The sequence below is a fragment of the Gigantopelta aegis genome, chromosome 8, assembly GCF_016097555.1.
Source record: "Gigantopelta aegis isolate Gae_Host chromosome 8, Gae_host_genome, whole genome shotgun sequence".
Classification (NCBI taxonomy): domain Eukaryota; kingdom Metazoa; phylum Mollusca; class Gastropoda; order Neomphalida; family Peltospiridae; genus Gigantopelta; species Gigantopelta aegis.
The window spans coordinates 57,700,637-57,724,888 of NC_054706.1; the positions used below are offsets into that span (position 1 = coordinate 57,700,637).

Genomic DNA, 24,252 nt, shown 5'->3' on the forward strand with positions numbered 1-24,252 from the left:
GTCTTCGGTCATCTGACGAAGTAAATCGTAGACTTATTGTTCTAACATTATATGAGTATTTGGTAATATAAAGCTTAGCCAGTCATCCCAGCCGACCTGGGTAAACTGTAGGTTATTGTCTTTATTGTGATAAGTATTAATTCTGTGTTACAAGATTACTGAAGAGTAGTTAGGGTTAATTAAAAATTAACCCGTTAGGAATAGAGCTGTAATTCCTTTATTAATTAAGTTCCCCAAGAAGCGTTCTAAATTATCACACGTTACTGAACGAGTAGTAAGGGTTAATTATAAATTAACCAGTTAGGAATGGTGGTGTAATTCCTTTATTAATTAACTTCTCCTGGAAGCGTTTCTCAATTATCACACGTGTGGGTGTGGTGTAACGGTGAAGTGATTCGCATATTGTGTAACTAGACACCTAGAGATTAACTAATTAAGTGATCAGTTCTGGGTTGTTATTATTGTTGTTATAAATTGACTACTACGGCTGTACATTTGTCAGCGTAGGATAATACAGATTCCAAAGTGTATTGTGTTTTCTAGAGAACTAACGTGCTATATTATATATACTTTATATAAGATCGTATCTCTGATCATACCTAGAGACGAGCCATACTAGGTTTAACAGCCTGTTACAGAGAGATCTAATAGATATACAGTTAGGAGAGATATTTTGATAATCGTGTTTTACTCAGTTACGGGAATTATAGAATCCCCGTGACAGGAGTAGAAAATTGGGGCGCTCGTCCCGGATCTGAAACGGGACATGCATATTTAAAAAAGTATTGTTTGTAAATGGGGGCTTTATAAATAATTTTTACAAATAACCAGAAGTAGCACTTTGTTCACTAGAAAATTAATTAATATTAAGTGCGTCATATCTAAACATGGATAAGAATTTGCTGGATAGGCCTACGCTCAGTGTAGTGGAGATTAAGCGAGCACGTAAGGCCGAGTTAGTTGAAATCGCGGGTGAGCGAGAAATTGATTTAACATCAGCTAAAACCTTAGGTGATATAAAGACAATTATTATCCAGGAAGTTTTTGGTGATAGGCCTGTTATGGAAGACAGTGAGATTGTTCCAGAGATAGAGATAAATGAGTTAAGTGTGGAACAACAATTAGCTTTTAAAAAGCTTGAGTACGAAAGAGAAGAGAAAGAGAGAGAAAGAGAAGAACGTGCATTAGATAGAGAGAGAGAGAGAGAAAAAGAAGATAGGGATAGAGAAGATAGAGAGAGGGATAGAGAGAGAGAGAGAGAAAGAGAAGAGAGAAATAGAGAAGATAGACATAGCGATAGAGAAAGAGAAGAGAGGGATAGAGAGAGAGAGAGAGAGAGAGAGAGAGAGAGAGAGAGAGAGAGAGAAAGAGAAGATAGGGATAGAGAGAAAGAGAGAGAAAGAGAAGATAGGGATAGAGAGAAAGAAGAAAGGAATAGAGAATTCCAGCTAGAAAAATTAAAAGTGGAACATGAGTTAAAGTTGAATACAGAAGAAGTCAGACGTGAGGCAGGAAATGGTTTTAACATGTCGGAGGCTTATAGATCAGTGCCTGTATTTGACGATCAGGAGATAGATATGTTCTTCCAACTTTTTGAACGGGCCGCTAAGCAGCTAAATTGGCCGGAGTCTAAGTGGACATTGTTAGCCGTGTCTAAGTTTAAGGGGAAGGCTAGTATAGCTTATAATTCAATGAGTGATGAGCGAGCAAGTCAGTACGACTTAGTTAAGGCTGCAGTGTTGAGGGCTTATGAATTACGACCTGAGGATTATCGTTTACGGTATAGCGAGTTGAGAAAAACGCAAGGTCAGTCTTATAGTGAGTTTGTGGCTAAGAAGGCAGGGATGTTTGATAAATGGGTTGTTTCTCATCAGGTAGAGTCATATACCGAGTTACGGGAGTTGTTGAACTTACAGGACATTAAAAATGGATTACCAGTTAGCTTACGTATTCATTTAGAGGATCGTGATGTCAAACAGATAGAGGAGGCAGGTATAGTGGCAGATGATTACGTGTTAATACACAAAGCTCAGGCAATACCGGGTAGCTCTTTACAACAGGGTGATAAGAAGAAATTTCAGCCAGGTTTTTCCCGGGAAAGTAACTATCGGGGAGAGTCATCTAGTTGGTCAGCTAGTCAGGCAAGGAATGCACCTGGTGGGCAAAGTAAGGATAGGTCTGCATTATCAGCCAATGCACGAACTTTTCGTCCACATTGCAGTTACTGTAAAAAGGATAACCATCTTATCGGGGACTGTTTTAAAAGGAAACGCGATAATGCGCAAGTGGTCGGTTTAGTGAGGTCAGCTCCGTTAGCGAGAGAGTTAATGGTTAGTCGCATGGCAGAGAAAATAAACCCGTATGTGTCCACTGGTATGGTTTGTGATGTGAAACAAGAGTTGTGTCCTAAGGCAATATCAATCTATAGAGATACCGGGTGTAGTCAGAGTCTGATAACGCAAAAGTGTTTAGCTGGTATTGAAAATTCAGATACAGGACATAGTTTGGCTTTAAGCTCGGTTACTGGAGAAAAAATGGTTGTCAGGTTACATAAGGTTTTCTTGTGTTCGAAGTTTGTGACGGGACCAGTCATTATGGGTGTTGTGAAGGACTTGCCTGTTGAAAACATAGGAGTTTTGTTGGGAAATGATTTGACTAGTCAGTGTTGTCAGCCGAAATGTGACCAACTGTTAATTAAAGACAGCACGTTACCAATAGAAGAGTGTGAGGTTGATGAGATTAAATATCCTGCGTGTGTAATGACTAGGGATATGACCAGTAGGTTAGCACAAGACGCAGAGGATATTTGTGATTTGTCTGATACGTGTGTGAGCCATGACATTGGAGTGGATGAGGTTATCAGTAAAATGGTAGATAAGTCAACTGACAAATTAAATGTGGTGGAACCTGTTGATCTCCCGCAGAGGGGAATTGAACCAGTTGTGTTTGATAGAGGGGATTTACCTTGTAATAGACAAGAGTTAGTACTAGAGCAGGGGGCTGATCCAAATTTGTTGGCAGCTCGCACTACCTTGTTAACTGTGGACAAGGGAGTATTAATAAATAAGAGAGTTAGAGATCGGAGGTTGCCGGCGACCGAACTAGCTAGGACGCAACTGAGCCATGCTCAGAACAAAATAAAATCAGAGTTTGATAGGAAGGCTAGGAAGCAACTGAGCCATGCTCAGAGCAAAATAAAATCAGTGTTTGATAGGAAGGCTAAGAGTCGGGAATTTAAACCAGGGGATAAGGTGCTGCTGTACCTTCCCATTAAACGGGGTTCTGTGCAGAATAGGTATTTCGGGCCCTATGTTGTGCACAAACGAGTTAATGAGACAGGGTATATGATAAACACTCCTGATAGGGTTAGGAAAAGTAGGTATTGTCACATCAATTTGCTAAAAGGTTATTTTGACAGACTGCCGATAGTTCCAGAGAGACCGGTCCAAATTGAGAGACACTCAATTTCCTGTGATGACGTCAAGACTGCAGAGGTCAAGTTGGCCAACGGCCAGATTCTAGCAGACTTGAACCCCCAGCGAGCAAAGCTGACTACATTGATACAAGACAATGTTTCCATTTGTCAGAACCTTCCAACGGTTACCAATACTTTAAGCCAAGATGTGCGCTTGGAACCCAACGCTACACCGCGTCGACAGCATGCCTATCGGAGAAAACCGGGAAAACGTGCGACGCTGAAAAGGAAGGAAACGAAGTTCCATTGGTCAGGTGAAGGCGAGAAGTCATTCAACCGTATCAAGCAGATGCGCTACTCGTCTCCCGTGATGGCAGCACCAGACTACCGAATGCCGTTCAAGCTAGCTGTGGATGCAAGTGACGTGGGAGCTGGAGCTGTGTTGTTCCAGGAAGACGAAAATGGACTGGACCATCCTGTAAGTTTCTTCTCGAAAAAGTTTGACAAACACCAGGTGAACTATTCCACTATAGAGAAGGAAGCTTTGGCCATGGTACAAGCTCTGAAGCATTTTCAGATCGACGTGAAATCGGCAGTACACCAAGTGGTGGTCTTTACTGATCATAATCCGCTTACTTTCATTCACAGAATGAAAGCCACCAACCAGAGAGTTTTGAGGTGGAGTCTTCTTCTGCAAGAATACCCAATTACCATTGAACATATCAAGGGCACATCCAATGTAATCGCTGATGCCCTGTCCCGAAGTTGAACGTTATGATAATGTGGTGACATTCTTTATTTCTGTTTTGTTTATATATATTTTTGTATACCAGGGACTCAGAGACTCAGTGTGATTACTGGTAGTCACCTTATTTTTACATGTGTTATAAATGCCCGTATGCGTCGGTTAACGCACCTTTTTGTTTTAATGTAGTATATTTCCCTATTCCTAGAGTAGAGGAAATATCCTTTTTGAGGTGGGGGTGTGTCACGGTACATGCTCTTAATTTGTTTTCGCCTGTGGCGATTTTACTTGTGTTAGAGGGCCGTGTGCAGTTTATTGCCCGTAGCCCAGGTGGACAACTTGTTACGTAATACTTTGCGCGATCTGGCTTTCCAATATGCACTTAGTCCCGCTGTGGAGGCCATGTGGCGAGTAGTTACGTAATACCTCTGCGAGTGCGGTTTTACAACCGTGATTTTGGCGACGATGGCGTCAGTAGTCTGACGATCAGAGAGAAATAATAACTACGCTAGGAGAGATGAAATATGAGATGATACGTGAGGTGCCGCCTTGTTCCCCCAGGCCAATTCTGATTTTGGAATAAATAGCTAGGATTTAGAGATATCTAGGAGAACGAATAGGAAGGCTCCGAAGGAACGTTAGTCCGGTTGGACTTTGGTAAATATCATTTCTGCTCTGTGTATAACCTTGATGTGATTGATGTGACTTTAAATATTTTAATACTGTATTATACCGATATTCTTTAGACAGTGTCTTCGGTCATCTGACGAAGTAAATCGTAGACTTATTGTTCTAACATTATATGAGTATTTGGTAATATAAAGCTTAGCCAGTCATCCCAGCCGACCTGGGTAAACTGTAGGTTATTGTCTTTATTGTGATAAGTATTAATTCTGTGTTACAAGATTACTGAAGAGTAGTTAGGGTTAATTAAAAATTAACCCGTTAGGAATAGAGCTGTAATTCCTTTATTAATTAAGTTCCCCAAGAAGCGTTCTAAATTATCACACGTTACTGAACGAGTAGTAAGGGTTAATTATAAATTAACCAGTTAGGAATGGTGGTGTAATTCCTTTATTAATTAACTTCTCCTGGAAGCGTTTCTCAATTATCACACGTGTGGGTGTGGTGTAACGGTGAAGTGATTCGCATATTGTGTAACTAGACACCTAGAGATTAACTAATTAAGTGATCAGTTCTGGGTTGTTATTATTGTTGTTATAAATTGACTACTACGGCTGTACATTTGTCAGCGTAGGATAATACAGATTCCAAAGTGTATTGTGTTTTTGTTGTGTTTTCTAGAGAACTAACGTGCTATATTATATATACTTTATATAAGATCGTATCTCTGATCATACCTAGAGACGAGCCATACTAGGTTTAACAGCCTGTTAAAGAGAGATCTAATAGATATACAGTTAGGAGAGATATTTTGATAATCGTGTTTTACTCAGTTACGGGAATTATAGAATCCCCGTGACAGTGACACGTAATCAAAAGAAACCCGCTACATTTTCCCATTAACAGCAACGGATATTTTATATAAACTTTCACACGGACAGGGCATCACATACCACATAAGTGGGTACTAGTTAGGGCATGGAAAAACAATCAGAGTAAAGATCCAACGATTGGGTTCGATCCTTCGATCCAAGTAACAAGACCAAAAAAAAAAAAAAAAAATTGTTGTTGTTGTTGTTGTTGTCCTGGTGTTCGGAGTAGCCCCAAATACATGTTAACAATTCTAAACAAATATTGCCTCGATAACAGTTGGGTCAATATCCTTCAGCCAGATGGATGTTACACCAAAGAAGACCCAAGAAATTCTTCAGTCTGGTATTAAACTGGAAATAATTCTAACGCAGACAGCGGGTTCCACACGCTGCTGGTTTTGCTGCAGGCCTTGTTATTAATGTTTGGATAATTGTCAGTGACCAACGTATCCAGGTGACCAATTCTCTGTACTGATTAGACACCGGATTCACGCGAACAGGGCGACCTAACTACGCAGATCTCCAGGAAGCTGAACTCAACGATGTCATTTTCGTGTCATCTGTGGCAAAAAAATAAATAACTTGGAGTAATTAGTGCCAAGCTTGTATGAATTTGCTTTCTCGCAAATTAAGGCAAATTTGATGTACAATTCTGTAAGGCCCCTTGACAAACAATTATAATGTACAACTCCCTTGCGAAATTTGAATGACGTTAAGATAATTATATTAGTGTAATATTTATAGCACAGACACACATATCTACACACCGACCCACCCACACACATCTACACCACACATACACATCTACACACCTACACACACAAACACACGCATTCAATAGGTAGGTGTAAGACCACTACACCCTCTTCTCTCTCACTAACCACTAACACTCTGTCCTGGACAGACAGCCCAGGTAGCTGAGGTGTGTGCCCAGGACAGCGTGCTTGAATTTCAATTGGATATAAGCACGAAAATAAGTTGGAACGGACAAACAATGTATTAAACATAAAAAACCCTGCAGAAACCCAGCTATAGCTATTTTTAAAGCAAAATATCAAGTATTACATTCGGGTTAATTAATATAAAATTGGCCAGTTGTTTTTAAACTTCGCTGCTATTGTATTTGACGAGAACCGGGGCTTGCCCTGCGTCAGTTAATTAGGGTAAAATCAGCAGCTACAAGACTATTTCACTGATCAAATCAGAATTGAGTTAATTAGTCAAACTTCATTAATGTTTCAATATTAAATTATATTTACATCTGATACAAAGAACGAAAGAAATGTTTTATCTACCGACGCACTCAACACATTTTATTTACGGTTATATGGCGTCAGACATATGGTTAAGGACCACCCAATTTTGAGAGAGGAAACCCGCTGTCGCTACTTCATGGGCTATTCTTTTCGATTAGCAGCGAGGGATCCTTTACTTTATATACATCGCCCCACAGACAGGGTAGTACATACCACATCCCTTGACGTACCAGTCGTGGTGCACTGGCTGGATCGAGAAATAGCCCGATGAGCACACCGAACGGAGATCGATCCCACACCGACCGCACATCGAGCGAGCGCTTTATCACTGGGCTACGTCCCGCCCCGTACATCTGATACATGCTGAAACACACAGGTCTAAACGTGTGGTGCATGCTGCTTTAACAGCTGGCGACGAGAAGGCAACGAAAACGGCCGTTTACTCTCTGGACCCGACATGTATTTTGAGACGTCATTAACTCACAAGAATAGGACGGAGTGTGGTCAAGTCACATCGTTAATGACATCACATTCTCTGTGCTGATCTTTTAAAGTTGGCTCGCGCCACGTGGTCACAGCGGCATGGATAAAATGTCAAGAGCAGCTCCCCCTGGGCATCCCCAGCTTGTCTCGGCCAATTTACTGTGCCGACGGCACTTAAGCTCTTTAAATTCTGATTAGTTCTTACGCATCTTCTGTGAAGTCTTTATTATTATTATTATTATTATTAATTATCGGCCCTTGGGACCATGGACATTTTTGTGTAGACGTCATGGCAGTTTATTGACTGAAACTGTTGGTATAACATGAACTTATTTTAGGACATCTTGAATTGGATCTATACCCTATTGTAATTTGACAATTTCTATTTCACCATCCCACCATAACTTCTATAGTTGTAACCAACATATCTAAATGCATAATCATTTAGGTATTGGTAAACCAGCATTCTAACCACTCGTCAGCATAATTCTTGGGCAGATACAGATAGACGATTTTGAACCAGCGTTCTAAGAACTCGCTAACCAATGCTTGGGCAAATACAGATACACGATTTTAAACCAGTGTTCTAACCACTCGTCAACATAATGCTTGGGCAAATATAGATACACGATTTTAAACCAGTGTTCTAGCCACTCGTCAACATAATGTTTGGGCAAACACAGATAGATGATTTTAAATCTGCGTTCTAACCACTCGTCAACACAATGCTTGGGCAAATACTGATACAGGATTTTAAATCAGTGTTCTAGCCACTCGTCAGCACAATGCTTGGGCAAATACAGATACACGATCTTAAACCAGTGTTCTAACCACTCGTCAACATAATGCTTGGGCAAATACAGATAGACGATTTTAAACCAGCATTCTAACCACTCGTCAACATAATGCTTGGGCTAATACAGGTAGACGATTTTAAACCAGTGCTCTAACAACTCGTCAACATAGTGCTTGGGCAAATACAGATACACGATTTTAAATCAGCGTTCTAACCACTCGCCAACCAATGCTTGGGCAAATACAGATATACGATCTTAAACCAGTGTTCTAACCACTCGTCAACCAATGCTTGGGCAAATACAGATACACGATTTTAAACCAGTGTTCTAACCAGTCGTCAACATAATGTTTGGGCAAATACAGATAGACGATTTTAAACCAGTGTTCTAGCCACTCGTCAACATAATGCCTGGGCAGATACAGATAGACGATTTTAAACCAGTGTTCTAACCACTCGTCAACACAATGTTTGGGAAAATACAGATAGACGATTTTAAACCAGTGTTCTAACCACTCGTCAACATAATGCTTGGGCAGAAAGAGATAGACGATTTTAAACCAGTGCTCTAGCCACTCGTCAACATAATGCCTGGGCAGATACAGATAGACGATTTTAAACCAGTGCTCTAGCCACTCGTCAACATAATGCCTGGGCAAATACAGATACACGATCTTAAACCAGTGTTCTAACCACTCGTCAACATAATGCCTGGGCAGATACAGATAGACGATTTTAAACCAGTGTTCTAACAACTCGTCAGCATAATGCCTGGGCAGATACAGATAGACGATTTTAAACCAGTGTTCTAACAACTCGTCAGCATAATGCTTGGGCAAATACAGATACACGATTTTAAATGCGATAATGGCTTTGATTAAGTACCACGATTACAAACATTGGCCGTGCGAAAATCAATTAGGTACATTATTCATCCCGATTTCCTAATCAAAATTATACATAATGATAAGAAAACATCATTAGACGAAAGTGTTTGGCGCAGAGGTCCATGTATGCAGATGGCACGATAAGAAAACAAGAAATTATTGTTAATGTCTTCAATTGTATGTCTTGACCTTGAATCTGGGAGATACTGAGGTATTATTAAGCACAGGAAAGCATGGGCTTGCAATCTTAAGTGCTAAGAAATAGTTAGCATTACGGTGTACATGAAAACAGTTTCGACAGAGGCGTACACTGCGCAAACAGCTTATTATAACAGAAGAACCTTCGATAAAGATCTGCCTTCTATTTCGACACAGTTCCGATAGAGAAAACCCGCTGCCACCACTCAAGTACACGGATCCCAGTGGCAAAGCGCTCTCTTGCAAGGAAATGTTTTATTTAACAACGCACTCAACACATTTTATTTACGGTTATATTGCGTCGTAACGCTCTCTTGATACACAGTCGGTCTAGGATCGATTCCCATCGGTGGGCCATTGGGTTTTTTCTCGTTCCAGTCGGTGCACCACTACTGATATATCAAAGGTCGTGGTATGTGTTATCCTCTCTGTGCGATGGTGCATATAACAGACCCCTTGCTACTAATTGAAAAATTAATATGTCAAAGAATATATCAAAATTGCCAAATATTTGACATCCAATAATCGATGATTGAAATAACAAAGTAATCTAGTGGTATCGTTAAATAAAACAAACTTTAACTGAGGTACACCTATGAAATGCAAGCTTAAAGGATCTTTTATGTGCGTTTTCCAAGAATAGAATACAATAGAATAGAATGGAATAGACTATAATAGAATAGAATGGAATGGAATGGAATGGAATGGAATAGAATAGACACCCCAGCACGAAATATACATCGGCTATTGGGTGTCAAACTATGGTAAATGCAAACAAATACGTTTTCCAAGAATAGACATACCACAACCTTCAATGTACCAGTCGTGGGGACAGGTTGGAACGGGAAATGGTTTAGTGCATCGATGCTACGACCCTTGACACCTCAGGCGAGTTTTCACCCACCTAGATACATCGTGCCCTACTTTATATGACATCCGATTGTTAAAGCGGTGACAGCCAAGCACTTTCTCTTGTAACATTTATTCTCAGCCTGCCAATCTCATCATCTTAGCAAAGAAGAACAAAAATAATCTAATGTCTCAAGCTGCTCCACCTTGTTCTGTCAATCCGCCATCATCTTATCTGTCCGCCCTATCTCATAACAGGATCAATCTTTGTGCACGTTTGTACACTCATCTTGAAGTCCTCGACCTCTGCCGATGATAGTGCAGGCCCATATATATGTACCTTTGTACAATCATCTTGAAGTCCTCGACCTCTGCCGATGATAGTGCAGGCCCATATATGTGCACGTTTGTACACTCATCTTGAAATCCTCGACCTCTGCCGATGATAGTGCAGGCCCATATATATGCACGTTTGTACACTCATCTTGAAGTCCTCGACTTCTGCCGATGATAGTGCAGGCCCATATATATGCACCTTTGTACACTCGTCTTGAAGTCCTCGACTTCTGCCGATGATAGTGCAGGCCCATATATATGCACCTTTGTACACTCACCTTGAAGTATTCGACTTCTGCCGATGATAGTGCAGGCCCATATATATGCACCTTTGTACTCTCATCTTGAAGTCCTCGACCTCTGCCGATATCTCTTTTCTATATTTTCGTGCTTATATCCAATCAAGATTCAAGCACGCTGTCCTGTGCACACACCTCAGCTATCTGGGCTGTTTGTCCAGGACAGTGAGTTAGTGGTCAGTGAGAGAGAAGTCGGTGCAGTTGTCTTACACCTACCCGCTGAGTCGTTAAAGGCTGGGGGCCGGTATCGGGCTGCGAATCCACAACATACCAGCCTTATGTCCAATGGCACTGGTCAAAGGTCGTGGTATGTGCTTTCCTGTATGTGGGAGGTGAATATAAAAGAGCCCTTGTTGTATTAGGAAAACAATTAGCGGGTTTTCTCAGAAATGCCAAATGTTTGACATCCAATAGCCGATGATTAATTAATCAATGTACTCTAGTGGTGTCGTTAAACCAGGACACTATCGAGGCCGGTTCATAGCTTGTTGAACCGTATGCTACTAAACACTTACGGTACTAATGCCCGTCAGAACTGGGGAGGGGGCGTCTGTAGTAGGTAGTTGTCTGTGTCATAACAATCCCATTCAAAGTATGATCACAGGCTGAAATAATATGTTTGCACTATGAATGCTTTTAAAAACGGTTCATTGCCGAATTGTCTTTCTTTTGGAAATAGCCGTCACTCTTGAGACAGGACACATTATTTCTAGTCCGTATTAAAACACTATTTGTACGTGTCAGGGATATAAAGAACTAGATTTCCTGGTCATAGCACTCTAAGAACCTGAATCCCTGCGACGTGAAGGGCCGTAAATGACCATCTACAAATAGTAATAGGACTCTTCTGAACGTCGTCACCGGGAATAAGGTGACACCAAAAGCGTGTACCAGATATCGGTTTGACTAAAAGTAGGCCACTTCAGTTGTCACTGATGGGTATGCGCTCAAAGACTTCTGCACGACTTTTGCATTAGCAAGTAACGAATTCCATCAGAATTACAGCGCGAATAAAGACAATGATTTCTTAAGGAGAAAGTGATCTCTGTAAAATATCATAACTAAAATTACTGCTATTTGTTCGACTTTGACCTACATGACCTCTCGATTCAAAGAGGTCAAGTGATAATGCGTTTAAGAACTGAACTTGATACATCTTTGGATTTACACATTGTGTGAATAATGTCCTGTCTGGAAATGGGATTTTGGTCGCTTCAAAATCAATATGGAAAGAATACTTTAAAACCAAATTTGATATTCGGTTTGTTAATCAGACATGTTTTCATTATATTTATAATTACACTAGATTGTCTGTGGAATGTAGTTTTTGCTTTTTGGGTGGGGTGGGGTGGGATGGGGTGGGGTGGGGTTGGGGTGGGGTGGGGGTTTGTTAGTTTTTATGTGTTTTTTTTGGTGTTGTTGCTTGTTTGTTTTGGCGTGGGGATTTCTTCTAAAATCAAAATACGAAGATTCTGAACTATTCTGGTTTAAAGTCCAAAGTTCACACAACGTTTGACTGGGTTGGGTTTTTTTTGTCTGAAATATATAAACATAGGTTGTTGGGTTAAACTTTCCCGAAAATCAAAAACAACAACAACAAAAGCAAAACTTTAACAAATAACAAGCAAACAAACAGACCAGAGGCGGATCTAGGGGTAGGGGGGCAGGAGCCCAGCTCCCCTAAATTTAGCGATAATTCTAATTTTATTATATATTAATTATGTTTTTATTTTTTTTACAATTCCCCTCCAAACCTCCCACAAAGTTCCCTTGGCATTCCACCTAATGTCACTGGCCCCCCCCCCCCCCCAATGGATTTTCTGGATCCGCCACTGCAAACGTATATACAATTTGCTCGTCCGAATATATCGCATGTACTCTTGATCCAGAACTTCCGTCTGAAACCTTTAAATGCTTCAGATATTCATGACTATTGTGTGGGATATAGTTATGGCTGAGAGAGGCTATTAACGCCTTAACTCTATTCCTAAGTGATGTCCTAGTAGCTTCATTTTAACAGATTTATACTATTAACATCGTTTGATAACGATACATTTAATTGTGGTTGAAGATTTCTACAATGGATAAGAAACCCCTGAAGTATAGCGACCGCGGCTGTTTTGACACAACATGGCTTCACTTTTTAAGGCTTCTTCATATATACATATACGTTTCTTTCTGTTGTCATTCTAGAGGCGTTATTCCATAGAAGGTAGTAAATGTAAAACGTTCAATGTCCAGTAAGAATGCACTGACAGTTAGAGTTGGCAAGCTTGTATGGCACTATAATTTGCGATATCTCCTGCGATATCGCTTCTTTTGTTACGTCACTGTGTATGTTTCAGCGCTACACTTATTAGTAACGTCACGCCACTGCCGTTCTGCTAGTTAACGAGTCTACCGCTGCCAAATATAGTGATATTCAACCCACGCTACTGACATAATGATAATGGATGATAAAAATAATACCCCCCCCCCCCCCCCCCCCCCCCCCCCCCCCCGTGTCTTGTGATATCATAATTTATCAGCACTCATTGATAAAAGTATAAAAATCCTCGGTAAGGCTCTGATTTCATACTGTTATCAACTCCTGCTGATACATTATGATATCACAAAACATTCGGGGAGTATCTCTATAAGCATGTACGTTTCCTCCCCCCCCCCCCCCCCTTTGTTTGTTTCTTTCTTTTGTCATGCCAGTGGCTACGTTCCATACAAGGTAGTAAATGTAAAACGTTCAGTGTCCATTAAGAATACGTAAGGCAGAGTTCGCCAACTGGTACGCTAATCAATGTTCTGTAATCAATGTGTGTATCTTAGAAAATGTATATAAAAAGACCCTTTACTGTTAATGTTATAAGAGGCAGCAGTTGGTCTCATCTAACTTCAACCCATTAATGATTGACCTGCAACTACCTGCCAAAGGACTTGTCAAAGGAACCATAGGAGGAAAATACACTGTACCATCAGCATCAAAATATATTTGTCGGAAATGTTTACTTAACTTCTCCTTGCCCTTGTCTATAACAATATAGCTAAGCAGATACGTTGGCTTGGGATACACTTTCCATCACGAGTCAAAGACGATCCGTTATCATTGACCACTTATTGTCCAGGTAAATGTCTCCGAATAAGATATAAGTGTTAGGAACCCACACAAAAAATCACAGCCTACAAAAACTAAATATTTAAAAAATGCAATCCGAGACAGACATCAAATCCAAAACCACCACATAGACTACACTTTCCATTTATGTCTCGCATTCATTTGCATTAGGGGGTAAAGCGCACACTTAATATGCAGTCGGTCTGGTCTGGGATCGATCCCTGTCGGTGGACCCATTGGACTATTTCTCGCCCAAGCCAGTACACCATGACTGGTGTATTAAATACCGTAGTCTATGGGATGGTGTATATAAAAGATCCCTTGCTACTAGTGGAATAAATGTAGCGGGTTCTCTATCTGAGACAATATGTCAAAATTACAAAAAATATTTGACATCCAATAGCCGATGATTATTAAATCAATGTGCTCTAGTGGTGTCGTTAAAATAACCTTTTCGTTTGTATTAGTCAGCAGAAGTAGCCTACTTGCACAGACTAAAACATGAAGCGGGAAATTCGCAAGTAAATTTTGTAATTCAATCGAACATAGAAGAGTACAACAAACCGTCATCTTGGTGCACGTAAGTCAATTTTGACAAAAGTGGATATAGCACCTTTTGGCTCCAAAGGCGCCCGATATTCCTAGAAGACCCATATTTCAGAACACTGGTCGGCTAAAATGACAGGCTAATTTTATTGCGTGTCTGTACACTTTAATTTTTCTCTCTTAATAATACTAGAATATTTAGGTCTATGAACGAATGCCCTACAAATCATCACATGGGAGCGGATTTGGAAATAACTACGTCCCACCCACACCATCCATAACACAAACTAGGCAAGCATTAATTACAACTCAACTCTTCGCGGACAATATCCCCAATGAACCCCATCAAGCATAAAACAAATTGTTTGGCTATAATGTTATTTAGCCCACCCACCCAAGAAAAGACAACTGTCAGATGTATTGATGATTAGTTATGCTTTGACATACACTGGCCAACAAAAGAAACGCGAATAGTTTATAATATTGTTTTTTGATAAAATGAATTCGATATATACACTCAAAATAAGCCTAAAATGTTCAAAAGACAACGCCATTGAGAGTTTTAACAGACATAAAAACTAATGGGAGTCAACGGACTACTTCTAGATAAATAAAACACCCCAAAATATTCGCGATTCTTTTGTTGTTCAGTATATTTGACAAAGAACTAGGCTGTCTTGTGCCTCGGTGTACATTCAAACTGAATGAAAGGAATTGGTATTTTGGTTAAAGACAGGCCAGCATATTGTAAGTACAGCTGTTTTGTCTCGAACATATACTATAACAATTCCGTTACTTTGGAGAAATTGAGGAAACCCGCTGAAGCCACATTTCGGAGAAGAAAAAAAACTTTTAAAAAAAGAAAGAAAAGAAAAGAAAAAAGGAAAGAACACAACAAGCCAGCAAGCAATCCTTTCTATGCACGTTCACACAGGAAAAATAGTACATACCAGAGATTTTGCAATATCAGTCAGGGCAAAATTGGGATGAATAATGTCTATGTATTTTCACACTGGCAAACCAATACATACCAGAACCTTTGGAATATCAGTCGTGGAGTAAATTGGGATGAATCCTTTCTATGCACTTTGACACAGGCAAAAGAGTACATAAGACAGCTTTTGAAATATTAGTTTGGGGCTAACTTGGGATGGGATTAATGTAAATGTATCAAGGACAATGGATCATGCGACAATTGTCATCTCAAGCGAGAGCTCTGCCACTAATATACATTCCATCCACTGAATGAATGACTCACCCCATCTTGAACATCGGTCAGAAAGTGTCAGGGAAATCTTAAGCGAGAATGGTATCCCAAAGGCCGTGACATGTCCTGTCTGTGGGAAAGTGAATATAAAAGATATAAAAAAATGTCAACAATTATCAAATGTTTGACATCCAATAGCCGATGATTAATAAATCAATGTGCTCTAATGGTGTTGTTAAACAAACCGATAACACCTCATCCCAAACTCAAACAGAAGTATCTCCAAGTTCGGATGTGCTTCAAACAGCTTGCTTGCTAAGCACCCTGACCGTGACCTTGTTTTGTATGTATAATGATGTCTTTTTTTCTTCTTCATTTCACAGGATGGCAGCTGGGTTCGTTCATGTGCAAGCTGACGCCATACCTCCAGGGTGTTGCAGTGTGCGCTTCAGTTAACACTCTAGCTGCTATAGCGTTAGATAGGTGAGTAGTGAATTAGGGTAATTACAAGAATACACAACTTTTTATGTTATCACTTACCACGAATTATTAAAGGGACATTCCCGAGTTTGCTGCAATTTTTAAGATGTTATCGATCAAAAGAGACTTTTTAACGATTGTAATTACATATCAAATATATTTTTCTGCATAAAATATAAGTGGCTGTATATTAAACGTATTGCTGATCGTTCTAATATTTGTACTCGGTTAAATTTCATTTTAAATTTATTTTTTCGTACGTACGAAATTATTTGAAGACAAAATCCAGTTTAGGCTTCTTACAAATATTAAGACGACCAGAAACACATTGAATATACAGACACGGATATTCTAAACAAGAAAATATAATTAATATGTAAGTCGAATCGTAGAAATATTTTATTAGTCAGAAAAATCTTACAATGCAGCAAACTCAGGAATGTCCCTTTAAAAGTGCAACTCTATTTTATTGTTACTTCCCATGACTTCATTAATAAGCAACACTTTGCAAATAATAATTAAAAATTAAAAATAAACAAAAATAAAAAATAAATAAATAATAATAATAATAATTACTGTACCGAAATTTCACCCCACTCCACCCGTCAAGTAGACAAAACCCCATCCCTGAGTATTAGTTATATTACTAGTTTTCTTTTTTATAGTACACATATGTACAAATCATGTTGTATTTCTATTAGTCCATGGGCCAGATACCGAAACCCTCCCCTTGGAGACAAGTATTTCTAGATACCTCATTATATATGAATTTAATATCTGCTTGTCTGCAGCAAAAATGTTGGTGGATTAAAAAAATATCGCCATTTGAATGGGGGGTACTGTTGCACATTTTGTGTTCCAAAAACACTATATTGAAAAATTAAATATAGTGATAAATTAGTCATCCATATAAATTTTTAACAGATATAAGGCCAAAATGAATGATATTCATCCTATACTAGATGTTAATAGTAACAAACCAAATAACAATGCAATATGTGGTATGAATAATGATATACTCATCGGCAAAAGTTAAGCAATGCCTGAAATGCACTATTTTCTATATTTACACATATTTTGGGCTGCTTGAACCTTTTACTATTAAAAATTGCACTGTATTTAATATATTGAGGCAGCATTATTCAAATATGGTTCAGTATATCTGCCTATACTATACTCAACAAAATTAATTAAGGTCCAATAGATATTTTAGCATTTTCCTTTAAATATGGAGGAAAATACAACTTCTTCCGTTGAAAGTTGTCAGCATTGTGGCATGTTTTTAAACTTAATGACTTAAATAACAATTTTGAGGGAACACAATGACAAAAAAGATTCTGAATAAATGTGTAACAAATACTTGCCTAATGCTCATTTCAATATTTTTCATAAGTGTGAAATATCCAGTGTTTTTTGCGTGTATAACCAGTAAAAGTTTACTGAAACAATGTATAGAAGCCATATATATTGACAAAACATGGTAAAATAATATGACAGTAACAAAGAATTATATTATAATATAAGAAAGTTTACTAGCCCTTAATAATTTTGTTGAGTATACATGTATGTGCATCAATATTATGAATATGTCCCTCTTTACTAAACACCAGTGTTAAAAATTTAAAGCATCAGTTTTGTGTACCTACCATAATTCCTTTTGCATTACATGTACGAGTCATCTATCTCACAGAAGTTCATCTTATACTAGTCTGTGTTTGTAATATTTTTAGATTTGCCTTTATATTTACATTGTGCTTAACTTATGCTCAAGTGTATATAATTAGTTTCTACATCAAATATGTCTAGGAAAGTTTTAACTTCCTTTCATATTCCTTTGCATTTTCATGCAATTAAAATATGCCTGTCATGTTCACAATTTCTGGTATTCTCCTTCTCCAGACTTTACTCTGGTTCCTCCATCAGTATGTCCATCAGCTCTCATGGTATCATATCACTATTTCATCTCTAGTGTGCCTTCTAAAATTTCTCAGCCATATGACAATTTGGTTGGGGAATAGCCTGGTATGCCTGGCATGACTGATACCAAATGACAACTTGGCAATTTGTTCTCTTTATGTGCATTCTTAGAGCATTCTCAGTGAATACATACATGTAGAGTGGAGAAGTTCAATATTATCATCCTTGGTTTGGCAACAAATATTTCCAGATATTTCTCAAGTCATGATGTTTTTGTATATTATTCGCACCTGCACTCCTATAGAGAAGGTATATGAAATTATCTGCTTCTTAAATATATGAACATCAATTTTTGCTGAACTTCCATGAGCTAACAACATTTCAAGGAAGTCTTGGCGTTGCTTGAGAATATTCAAAACCTCCAGTTTTCCATTCTGCATAAAAGCACTGTTGGTATCATAGCCAGTAATGGCAAGCACAGCTGGAATTGCTAGTTGGTGTGTTCCCTGCATCCTTAATGATGCTGTGCACATCTATAAGATGCCTCTTGTTGCCAAATTGAGTGTATACAAATGTCCGTATCTGGGATGGTGAACTGGCAGCAATGTACAGACATTGAAGTATAATCTTTGTTTCTGCATCTTCTTGTGCACTTTACAACACCCTCAGACATGGTTTGCGTTTGAAACACGTACTTTGTCTCACAAATAGAACCCTCTTCCCAAGAAGCTGAGGGCAGAGTTTTCTTTTTTTCATTTAAATGGTCTTCCAGTCTCTTAAGACCTTTGTAGACATTCCTTAGATCAAGTGTGGCTTGGAAGAACCCCTTTCACATGAGAAATTTAGTGCCAAACCACGAATGCTGTTATTATGCTACTGTGGATTAGTTGCAAACCTTCCATCCAGTAGATATTCCTTGAAAATATGCTGTACCAATAGAGCAGATTGGAAGAGAGCAAATTGCCATGGTCTCATATGGTATTAGTCATATCACAAAGTCCTGGGTATTCCTCAACCACATAGAAATGGCTGAGAAATGTCCAAAGAAATACTGAAGCTGAATTGGATGGATTGTGATCTGATAACAAGAGCTGTTGACATACTGAGGGAGGAACAAGAGCAAATGCCCAGAGGACAAAATAAGAATGTACTGCACCATATTTAAGTAATGCTGCCTTCAGATATTAAATACAATACAATAATAAAAGGATCAGAATGTTTTAGGTACGGTATGTATACATACACATGTACACAGAGAATTACGTATATCGGGAACTGTGTAACTTTTGCTGGTGAGTATACCCCCGGTACTATATTCATACCACATATATTGCACTGCTTTGTGGTTTGTTGTTATGAACATGTAATTTAGCATGAATAGCATTCATAATTTGGTCCTAAACCTGTTCAAAATATGTCTGGATGTTAACTTGAACATTGCCATGCAGTTTTTTCATATACTATGTTTATAATACTCAGGACATTTCAAATTCATTGACTCACTATGCTTAGTCAGATGCCAAATTTTTTTTATTTTTTGGTGGAATACATTCACCAGTAACCCAGCTTTAAAGTAAATGCAGTGATATAGCCCAGAATTATTTTCAAATATTTGTGAAAATTATGTGGAACATTCACCTTGATCAGAAATTTGCCCTGTTAAAAATAAATAGGGTGCTTACACTCAAACATGCCCTACAGGCACACCCACCAACAGATTGCCTGCAGACAAGCTGATTTGAATATGTCTATGGATAGGCTTCAAAGATATACTCATCTTGAAAAATACCTAGGGGGTGGGGGAGGGGGGGGGGGTTATAGTGGGCCCACGGTCTATATCGTACACCTTATTTCGGTTAACTTACTCAAACACTACTAACTCAAAACATTGGATATATTAACAGATGGAAAAACATCCAACATAAGGAGAACAATATTAAGTCACATTTACATGTATAGCATAGAAAAAAGTTTGTTTTGTTTAACGACACCACTAGAGCACACTGGTTTATTAATCATCGGCTATTGGATGTCAAACACATGGCCATTTTGACACAGTCAAAGAGAGGAAACCCGCTACACGTTTCCATTAGTAGCAAGGGATATTTTATATGCACCATCCCACAGACAGGATAGCATATATCACGGCCTTTGATATACCAGTCGTGGTGCACTGGCTGGAACGAGAAATAGCCCAATAGTCTCACCGACGGGGATCGATCCTAGACCGACCGCGCATCAAGCGAGCGCTTTTACCACTGGGCTACGTCTCGTCCCAAGCATAGAAAGGAAATATCAAATATCCAAAAAGACACAATACTTTAAAGAAGAAAGAATCCGAGAAGGAAATCGCAGAAACGAGTTTCATTTATTTATTCATACAAGCAAAATGGCAGCGTTAGACTTATAATGATCCGCAGACAAACATAATGTAGCTCTTATCTGTTCATCAGCATTTCACGACAAACACTGTTCTCAAAAGTCAGCCAGTACTTAACCTTATTGGAAACGAAATGTCACGTTTTGAAGTCTTTATTGGTTCTTCATCCATATTCACCACTTCATTGCCTGTGATGTGATGCTCAAAGACATGAAAAACAACAGTCTGGATGGCACATGCACCGAATGAACTTGTGAACTGGCTGTGACGTCATGCTCAAAGACATATAAAACAAAAGTATCGATGACACATGCACCTAATGAACTTCTGAACTGGCTCATCAGCTGAAGATTATGCTGGGGAAAAAAACGTGTTCAAGATCAGTTGAAAACGTATTGCACTGCTTTGAATACAAAATAACAAGGCACTCGTGGGTTTTGTTTTTTTTCCTCTTCCAGTTAAGAAGAGCATTTCCTTTATAAATACAGAATAATTAAAACGAGAGACGAAAGGAAGGAAATCATAATATGTGGGGTTTTTTTGTTTTGTTGTGAAAACGAGAGGGCACTTTACTGAGCAGGAATTTTGCCTGTAACCTTATAACTGATTTTTCACAGAATTCGAAATATTATTTTTAATATGTAAGCATCAATAACCACAAATGCAACAACAATCCTATCAAACAGATTTTGGACCTGGTGGTGGTATTGGCGATGGGACAAGGTTCTAAACAAATAATAATATTCAATTGGTAGGTACAAATATGAATGGATGAGTGTCTTGCGACTTACTTGTGGCGGTGATGATGGTCATAAATGGATAATAATATTGAACGGGATAAGTAAACATGAATGAATGAATGTTTAACTACATCCTCGGGTAAAAAAAAACCCGTTCATTCCTTCATTCATTATTCTACCTATCAAATTGATTTGGATAGGTAAGGCATGTGCCTCCGTTTTTTTGTTGTTTTTTTAATTTATTTAAAAGACACAAACCCAATATACCGTAAATGGGCACAGATTTTCAAACTCTCTCTTAAGACTTTGAATGACATTATATACATTTTACTTATATTAGGAGGATACTAGAAAAACCTCCAGAAACAGATAAAACACATTAAAACGGTGACAGAAAGAAACAACCTGTATTTTTTATATGCATTTTGCATGAAACAATGTATCAACATGAGTATTTTCAGATTTCATCATCCGAACATGGCAAGTTAATTGCCAGAAGTTAATATTTTAACCCCCACCCACCACCACCAACACCACTTCCCATTATTCGATCCCAAGATCCCAAGTCCAGTGTAGAGCCTATCCTCCCCGGTAAGTCGTCAACAAGGCAGGAGTGTTCACCTCCAGCAGAATTGAAACAATCGTGCCACGGCCAAATCAAAGAATCAAAGAGCCAAGTCCATTATCATTGCGTGGGAAACAACATCCGCATCATCAAGTGCTAAAAAGCAAACACTGCGACATTGAAACTAATTATCTAGTTCTATTAAACTTTTTTTCTTCTTTTTTTCTTTTCTGTTTTCCCCCATATATTTGCTGAAGTGAAATATGGGTGCACTTTTAAATATACTCTGTCAAAAAAGAAACGCATAAGCGAAACATTCTTGGAATTATCTTTTTAATACAAAGTGGTATATTTTCGTTATTGATGTTCGTATCACAGTCAAATTTGTCATGAGTATGTGACAATGCTCTAGTTATGGACTGACGGTAGTGGATGCGTTTTCGTTACCAAATAGCGTCGCACGAGGGTGCTGAAATCAGTACCTTGTGTGGCCACCAGCAGCAGCAATCACTACGCGACATCTCCTTGACATAGACTGAATGAGTCTCTGAATCCGGGCACGTGGAATCCTAGCCCATTCTTCCTGCAATGCATGTGGCAGTTGCGGAAGCGTCTGAGGCTCCGGGTCACGCCGGCGTAAACGTCTGTTCAGTTTGTCCCAAAGATGTTCAATGGGGTTGAGATCTGGCGATCTTAATGGCCATGGCAGCACATTAATGTTCTCATTCTGTAGGAAATCCAGTGTTACACGTGCCGTATGCGGCCTGGCATTGTCCTGCTGAAAGAGGTCTCTCTGTCGATCCAACCAGGTTGCCTTGTACGAACACAAGTTTACTTCTGCCGGTGTATGAGATGGCTCCCCACATCATGGCATTCCCTCCACCGAATCTGTCAACTTGGGCGACGCAGTTGTTGACAAAACCCTTCTCAAACCAGGTATACGTCCAGCAGTGTTCGTTGCTGTGGCAGTTCAGTGACGCAAGTGCAGAACCCGGATGTAGCAATCTTGGGCTGCAGTTGTTATGCGAGGTCGTCCACTACTGGGCCGGTCTTCAGCTGATTGAAACTGCTGGTACCTGTCCCAGAGACGTGAAATGGTGCTCTGGTGGACGTTTATGTGGCGTGTGACTGCTGACTGTGATTCACCTAACTAGGGGCGGCCTATTGCAATGTTTTGATCCGGCAGGCTTAGTCTTGGCATCTTGTAACTGGTCTATGTCGAAATGGAAATGACGCACTATTGCGAGCATTGTAGCTTTAAATACCCATCACTACCCCAATCTTTTCCCCGAGTTTCACATGCATTCGCCAAAATCTGACCATTTCACGCCGACTTCCTGCAATTGTCGCACAATGTGCCACAACCTGCGTTAAATTTGTTTTAGGTGCATTTGGGCATGCTGTCCCATTCCAGGAACATTAACAAACTGGTCATTCAGCAACATTGTTTAAAAACCCCGATATTTTGTAAAATCAAACACTTTTCTTCTTTCCCTATCACCTATGCGTTTCTTTTTTGACAGAGTATATCAAGAGTACACGGGGGAAAACCCTAAATAAATAAATAAATAAATAAATAAATAAATAATGATAATGATAATGATATTAAATAATAATAATAAAGTAATAACCCACACAATAAACAAACATTCCCAGACAAAACAAGACAAAACAACAACAACAAATAACAATAACAAAATAAAACAAACTAAAACAAAACAACAAACAAACAAACAAACAAATGAATAAATAAATAAATAAATTTAAAAATAACAATAACATAATAATAAACAACAGCAAGTATGTATTTGGCAAATGTTCAAGAAAGTCACTAGCCGTCATAGAAGTGTTGACTAGTGCCCTATGTAATATCGTAATACAGCTGATAATTTTCACTAGCCCAGTCCAAAAATCCTCTTACCGTGACCAAGGGCTAGTGGATTTGTCGAGCCTTGCAACAACAATACCCCGCTCGTATTTATGGGATGACGATGGGAAAACGGTACACACAAAATCTCTCTTTACCATAAGCTTCTCTATAAAGACAGTTAATGTATCGTGACAGTAGCATATGTTTATAATTATGAATCACATATAATCATAGTCAAATGGTAATTTCGTCACTTCACTGCGTCTATAAAGCAGGTAATTAACATTAACAATAAAGTGGCAACGGCCTTAAGTACACCATTCATGGTCTTGACGTGTTAAGTATTACTGCCGCGGATATACATTGTACCAGGAGCGGATGCAGAATGTTTCCAGGGAGGGGGATGCAACGGTTAGAAAGGACACCTACGATATTCAAAAATACACTTCCACAGAAATATATCAAGCTGAACAAGATATAGTAGTAGGGCTGGATCTAGTTGACCCGGTAGAGCGCTCTAATGAGGTATTTTGTCCGTAGAATCGAACCCCCTTAGAAGACTCTTTATCTGATTGGATTAGTGCCATACGACTGGTATATCAAAGGTCGAGATAAGTGCAATCCATAAACGATGCCATAAGATGCTTGGTATGCGTTGTCCTATATGTGGGAAGGTACATG

The 24,252-nt window shown here is 39.0% G+C and overlaps 1 protein-coding gene across 1 annotated transcript in view; it reads left to right on the plus strand.

The window, feature by feature from the left end:
- Positions 1 to 24,252, plus strand: part of LOC121379746 (neuropeptide SIFamide receptor-like) — a 54,344-nt gene that overhangs the window by 27,014 nt on the left and 3,078 nt on the right. Inside the window, exon 2 of the mRNA XM_041508394.1 lies at positions 16,003 to 16,102. Within this exon, the coding sequence (XP_041364328.1) occupies positions 16,003 to 16,102 (100 nt within the window). The remainder of the gene's footprint in view (positions 1 to 16,002; positions 16,103 to 24,252) is intronic.